The sequence below is a fragment of the Triticum urartu genome, chromosome 7 (genome assembly GCF_003073215.2).
Source record: "Triticum urartu cultivar G1812 chromosome 7, Tu2.1, whole genome shotgun sequence".
In the NCBI taxonomy this organism is placed as follows: Eukaryota; Viridiplantae; Streptophyta; class Magnoliopsida; order Poales; family Poaceae; genus Triticum; species Triticum urartu.
In genome coordinates this window covers 220,115,495-220,122,571 of record NC_053028.1, presented here as the reverse complement: position 1 = coordinate 220,122,571, position 7,077 = coordinate 220,115,495, and the positions used below count along the sequence as shown (strand labels likewise).

General features: G+C 57.2%; 1 protein-coding gene across 1 annotated transcript; it reads right to left on the bottom strand.

Annotated features, from left to right (window-relative positions):
* Positions 1-3,142: 3,142 nt before the first annotated feature.
* LOC125518857 (transcription factor bHLH130-like) lies at positions 3,143-6,022 on the bottom strand. Its single transcript, XM_048683733.1, has 6 exons — positions 5,067-6,022; positions 4,582-4,895; positions 4,354-4,500; positions 4,177-4,242; positions 3,956-4,024; positions 3,143-3,688 (listed from the first exon to the last, which is right to left on the bottom strand). Exons 1-6 carry the CDS (start codon positions 5,551-5,553, stop codon positions 3,620-3,622), a joined length of 1,152 nt encoding a protein of 383 aa, XP_048539690.1. The 5' UTR covers positions 5,554-6,022; the 3' UTR covers positions 3,143-3,619.
* Positions 6,023-7,077: the final 1,055 nt, after the last annotated feature.

Here is a 7,077-nt window from a genome sequence, read left to right as displayed (position 1 = left end):
GGGTGGCAACCAAACCAAAACCGGGGCGCCTCACCCTCACGTTAATGAATGAATGCGGCTGGCGCAGGCAGGTTCAGCTCACCATTCCAAAGCAGCATTCAAACGCGCCCCACACCTCCAACCGCCGCAGCCCGCCTCCGGCCCTCGAACAGTCCACACACGCACAGCCCCGCCTGCACCCGCATATGCCCTATGCGTGGTCCTGCCCTGCTCCGGCGCCTGTCACAGCGACCACCGTACCATCTCACGACGGTGCCGGGCCACCTACGGGCTACGGACCGGCGTAGAGCCTCTAGCTAGGGAGAGGCCCAGCGCCCAACCTTCCTCCAGCGCCCAGCGCACGCACCCAGGACGTACGCGGCCATTACCAAAAGAGAAGAATCGTAGGACTAGTGCACCACGCGGTTTATGGCAAAATCCGCACGATCGCCAAGCTTTCTCCGCGCGGTGCAGTGCAGCGGTGCAGGGGCTACTCCATTGCCGATCGATCGACTCCACCGCGGCACACTGGGCGCCGGGTGGTGCACTTTCGCCGTGGCCATCATCGGCCTCCCTCACTCCCCCGCGAGAGAGAGGGGCGAGAAGAGAATGCGTGTGCGTGCAACAACCGCACTGTTCCGTGATCCGGCCGGCCGGCCGCCCGAGTGCGCCTGTGCACGCATCATTGTCCCCTCGGTGACACGGAAAGCCACCGCGCGCTCGTACGCTGGTGGTACGAGGCGACGAGACGACACAGATAGGCAGTATCTTTTCTTTTGATAATGGAACGGGCACAGCCCGGTGTATCCATCCATCCATCCATCTATCCTCCGTGTCCGTGGTATGCTGTTTCTCCGGACGAGACGAAGCGTACGTAGGTGTGGACTACAAAACGTGAATGCACTGTGGCTGAAGCCGCCTTGTTGGAACTGGAACGAAACGAGAGGCGCAGGCGAGCCGGCCGAGTCGTTGGGCTGCATGCGGCTCGTACAGTACCTTTGAGAGCCTGTGGCTGAGAGTTGCGCCTCCGGCCCTGACATGATACCACCCTCTGCCCTTTTGCCGAGCCCGGCACGCACTGTGGCGAGCTTGGTGCGCGCCCACGGCCGCATGCTGCGCCACGACTCATGTTGTCGGTCGGTCCTGCTCATTTTTATTTTTTTTTGCGGGGGGTCGGTCCTGCTCATTGGCCCGCCCGGAATCATGCCTTGATAATAACCATGAATCTTATGCCTTTTGTATTTTTATTTGTATTGCCAATACTCCTAGCAGCGAAAGAGTACGTGGTATTAGCATGCTGAACTAAGTACGAAGCAGTTGACTTGGGAGCTGCAGCCAGCTGAGCAAGTTAGTTAGCCATACGGTGCAGGAAACTTTCATTGTCAAATATTACTCAAATGCCTCCCGGGTTGACCTGACCGGGCAGGAGGTTATATTTATAGGGTTGACATTTGACTCTGAAGCGGCCACCCAAGCTAGTCTCATTTTCATATTATAAGCGTTTGACTTTTCAAACCCAGCCCTAACTACCTGGACGGGGACGGGCGGATTACGCAAATGCCGGGGGTTTAGGTAGTACGTTGGACAAGTCGGCAACCGAATGATGATGGGATGGCTCCTGGTCGAACCAAGGAAGCAATCGGTCCAGTCCAGGTGCGTCGATCTGGGACGCACGCAACACGTAGGCCGGTGCAGTGCAGTGCGGTGCTCACTGGACAGGAGTGGAAAAGACCGAGCGAATATGCGCGAAAGGCCGGGAGAAATATGTTGGTGGTCGATCACAGCACTCGATCAGCTTCACCCTTTTTATCGTCCACCGCCGTTGCGGCACGCCTACCCTAGGCCATTCCACCCAGCCTCTAGACGGGCCAGATTACACCGTGGTCGCACTTTTACTGTTGTCTCGGAGTAGTGATGATCAGTGCAACGTCTCGTCTTGTAGTGTATGCAAGAAAAATACGGTAGCTCGTATTCGGCGGTGTGTGCGTATAGCTCTCGCACAGCGATATTCTTCTTTTTGAAACGGAAAGGTCGGAGGTTTTGGACGATAACGTTGCCGGGCGTGAAGCGTGACGGGCAGCAAAAGACAAGGACAAAAGTTTGCCGCGACAGCGCCGCCCAAACGGCACTCCGCCGCACGCATTTCCTCCCCAAGGAGGGAAGGCTTCCGTTCCGTTCTTTCATTCACGCCGGGCGGGGCAGAGATGCGTCGCTCTCACGGATCGGAACAGGCATCGACCCAGCTTACTACTACGCACACATGCTCTCACGGGCGCTCCCCGCTGCCGTTCGATCGGCATTGGACGGCGGCGTGTTGGACGGCCGCCACACCGCCGTGCACCGCACGGACGCAAAACGGGCCAGGGACCGCACTCTTTGGAGCCCCGTTTTCGATCCAGAAAGTAAGTACGCGTAAAGGCATGTCTTATACGCGTACTCTATGTTTTCTCAACCGCACAGCGATAATCCAAACCCCAAAAATAGACTCCACACTTAAAAGCAACAGAAAATTGTAGTAAAAATAACACGTAATATTTTTTAGTAAAAGAACACGCACAAAAAATTGTTTTAAAAAGAAAGTCCGAACAGATTGTACTATTCGGCAGTCGCTTGGCACTGTTGAATACCCACCGCTGGTTTGGTTTCATTCACGAGCGCGCGGGCCACATCTTTTCCTCGGCCATCCCCGTCTTTTTTTCCTTTCAGATAAAACAAAGATTTCGTGCCGCTTTCACGATAGGCACCCCATGCGTCAAACTTTTCCCCGCCCCTAATAACCAACCCAACACTACCAGAAGGATCGAAGAAGCATGGGCCAAAAGGGGCCGCAAAACCAACCACAGCCCCAAAATGCTCGGAGTTTGCGCGGCTGCCATTGCGCCCATGGTTTTCTTTTCTTTTCTGGCCGAGAAAGAATTGAGATGGACACGGGACTATATTTTGGAGGAGAGACAGCGACCCCCGGCGATAAAGTAGCCACGCGTTCTCAGCCGTTCATTGGACGTCGCTCCGTGAACTCACCGGCCAGCCTTTATGCCGACTCGCCCCGGCCTTTCACTTTCAAGCCCGGACTATATTGGGCAAGCAGAATTGAACGCATCTGACCCGATCGTCCGGCACAAAACTGCTGCCAGGAATGGGCTTGGCCGCAAAGCAAAACACAAAAGCAAAGCGGTGCAATATTTTTTATTGGCGACGGAGTGTGACCGTGTGAGTAGTGACGGTGTTAAGCGAGAGAGCCTAGAGCTCCTTGCAGCAGCGCTGACAACAATGGCAGTAGTAACTTTCTATGGGAATGCACCGGATACGGGCGTGGTTGGGGGGTATATATAGCAAAGTTACAGCAAAAACTATACTGTACAATTCTTTCTCCGGCCTCCATCTTCTCCGGCCCCCTTCCTCCTCCCTTCTCCGATCTCCCATCCCTTGTTTGCTTGAATCCTTGATGATGCCACTGCTCCATTGCGCGCCCTCCTCTGCTTGCTCGCTTGCCTGCTTATACCCAAACCGCAAAGAAAACGAAAAGCTACTACCATGCGTTACACCTTCCCCAAACAATCTTGTTTCTAAATTCTCCAGGTCTTGTACAGCGGAGCTTCTTCTAGAGATGAGATGAGACCGATCTCCCCCCTCTCTTCTCTCAACCGGAGTACTGTTGCTGATGCTTGCTCGCCGAGCAGGTGCAGTTGGCGCGGCTCTCGTTGATCACCTTCAATGCAAAAGATATTGTGACGAGTAACTGTCAAAGCCCGGTTTCTGGATTATGTAGTACGTACGTAGTAGTAGTAATTCAGATAAGATCATTAGAAGGTTTGCCCTTCGCCCTCAGCCACAGGGCAAGGCAAAAGCGGCCTCCTGATTTAGACCTCACTGGCCAGGAAAGGTTGACCCACCCGCAAATTAATCAAGAAACCGGTTTATTTTATGCCTCTCTTGGTGAGAAAGTTTATGGTAATTGGGAGGATGATTTGCGTACCTTGACCTGCTCCTGGAGCTCCTTGATGTAGTCGACAGCCAGATCCAACATGTCAGCCGTGTTGGTTTGCTGCAGAGAGAGAAATGTGGAGTTGCAGGTCTCGGACAAGTTAGTTTTGGGTGTGGTCCTTGCATGGCACATTTGGTAACCATACACTGTTCTATCTCCTATTGGTACAGGCTACAGACTGGTGGGGGAGCTGGGAGAGAGAGGGTGTGTACCTTGTCCATGTTTGGGACGAGCTCTTGCAGCTTCCTGATTCGCTCGCTGATTCTTGTCCTCCTCACCTGGGCAAAGATCAGCAGCACATCAACCGCTTGATCTAGGAAGACTAATGGTAGCAATGGTGTTCTCGCGACAATACTGTCAATCTAAACGGGCAGCGTGGATTTGTTTACCCGCTCGGCGATGCTGCGGGGGTGCGTGGCGCAGCCGCGCTTGGCCCGGATCTTGCAGGGCACGGCGTCCTGGAACTGGAGGAACTTCTCGATGGCGGCCATCTCCGACGAGGTCTTGGGCAGGCTGAACTGGTGCGCCAGGCCGTTCTGCACCGGGGAGACCGAACCTCGTCAGTTCGGTGCTCACGGCAACGAATGAATGAAATGCTAGTGTAACTGTGGACGCACCTGGGCGGCAGGCTCTGAGGAGTCCCGGGGGCGCTTCATCCCGGACATGTTCTCCGACATGAGCGACGACTCCTCCCACCCGGAGCTCATCGGGTAGCCGGGGATGTAGCCGCGGCTGCCTCCGGCGCCCTCGGGGCTGCTGCCGCCGAGATCCTCGCTGCCCATCTCCGAGATCTGGGACATGAGCGACCCCTGCCGCGACGAGAAGCTGAGCTGCCCCTTGAGCCTGCTGCCGGAGGAGTCCACGGCCGCGGCGTTGGCGGCGCCGTTCCGGAAGCCGACGCCCATGCCTTGCCGCAGCATGCTCTCGTACCCTGAATTCAGCGGCGGGAGGAGGCGGGATTTAGTTCCCGAAATGGAAGTGCTCCCAACAAGAACTGGCCAAGAGCGGGCTGTAATAATTGCGGCGCGTAGGAACTATGGCACCGCGGCTAGTACCAAAAGAAGGCCGAATTAAGGAGGAGAGGAGGAGGAGAGGTACCGACCGTTGTCCATGTTCAAATGATTGAGGAAGCCGGCGGGGGAGCTGCTCTGCCGGAGCAGGCTGCTGGCGCCGCCGGCGGTGGCGGAGTCCATCCCGGCGGAGCTGACGGTGCGGTAGAGCCCCTCGACGCCGACGGGGGGCATCTGCTGCTGCTGTTGCTGGTGCTGGGAGTGGAACATCATCTGCTGCTGGTGCTGCTGGGACGCCATGGCGGCGGAGTCATCCGGGAAGTGGGCCCCGGGCGCGACGGGCGGCGGCGGCGGCGGCTTGGTGTCTCGGATCTGGTGGTCGGCCAGGAAGCGGGAGAAGACGTTGTCGGCGGCGGCGGCGGCGTCGGGGCTGGCGGCGCGCGGGCCGGGCTGGAGGAACTCCTCGCAGACCTCGCCGAGCAGCGTGCTGGGCGCCGATCTGTACCTGAGGAGGCCGGAGGAGTTCATCGTCGGCGGCGGCGGCTGGTTCAGATCCTTGGACGCCGGCGAGCCGTACATCAGCTAGCTCCCTCCTCCTCTCCCTCCTCCCAAACACCAATAATTCTCCCCTCGGCGCCGAGCCGAAGAAATCGAGAAGAAGCGCGACTCCTCCACTGGCTAGCTCCGCCTCGTCGCCATGACCGCGCACGCACGCGAATCAATCCACCAATTCAGCTTCCCCAGGGGAAAAGAAAAGACGGGCGACTTTCCAGCCGGGGAGCAGAAGCACTCGATTGCTCCTTTCTTTTCTCCCCCCTCCGCTCGATCTCCCCCACACCGAGCTACGCTACGCTACTCGCTCCTCTGCTATGGCTTCTTTACGGCGAGCGATGGAGGGAGGGAGGGAGAAAAGGAGAGAGAGGAGATCGAGCAGCAAAACCAAGGAGGGAGGCGGTGGCTTCTCTGCTTTTGCGGAACTAGTTTAATCCACGGAGGGATTGGGGGCTCTGCGATTGTGTGTGCGTGGAGCAAATTTTATATGCGTGCGTGTGTGGGTGTGGGTGTGGGTGTGGGAGTGAGCGCCCTCGGGTCGGGGCCATGCTCGCTCGCTCGCTCGCACGGGAGCCGGAAATGACCAGCGTGCCCCCACCCCACAGCGAGGGAGAGGTAGAGAGGGACAGGTGCGTGTTTACCGGAATGCCCCCTCGGTTGACGCCGCCTGCACCATGTCGGCTCAACTGAACTGAACTGAGCTGAGCTTGGGTGTGTTTTGATTGGTGGAATTACAACATGGGTTATCATCCTTTTGCTTTTGATTGACCGAACTGAATCATCATAAAACGGAGCGAAAGAAAAACCAAGACGGTGGCGGGTGATAGGGCCGCCGGCGCAAGTGGCGCTGAATTCTCGATCGGTTTTCCCTTGCAGCTCCCACTTGTGTGTATGTAGATAATTTTTTTTTGCAGTGGTGGTATTACACTGGCAATGAGTGGGATGTGGCGCGGTCATTTTAAAGTTAAATTTGGAGTTTCTGAGTAACATCAGCAGCGAGCGACGAACAAAACAGCCACCGCACCGCCGAAATCTGTATATAGCACAGTAAAGTGAAGTGGAGTGGAGGGAAAAAGAAGCGCCACTTGCCATGTTTTGTTAAGAAACGACTTAACAAGGAAAAGGCGGCAGCCAATGGGGGCTTTAAACAAGCAGAGGTACGGCCGGCGGTAGGGCCCGTCGGCAGCCACGGGCACCTGAGCTATGTTTTCTTTCCCTGGCTGCGCTGCGCTGAGTCTCTCTGCGGCTGCGCTGCGAGCGGGGAGGGAGGGGAGGGGCAGAGGCGTGCAGGACTGAGACGAGGGAGGGAAGACCTACCCGTCGCCATTTCGAGCAGGGCGACGCCGACTATTTTCGGCAGCGGCCGAAGGTTTGACGCCATCCAAAACAAAGGATGGATGGATGCGTGCGGGTACGGGTGGGGGCGGGGGACGGGATTCCGACCCACCCCGGGGCTCGCCTCCTCCTCCTCTTCTTGCGTCGTTTGCGCGGCTGTGGTTGGCGCCTGCGTCGCTTTCTCCGTCCCCGTCTCGCTCTCTCTGCCCCCTCGCC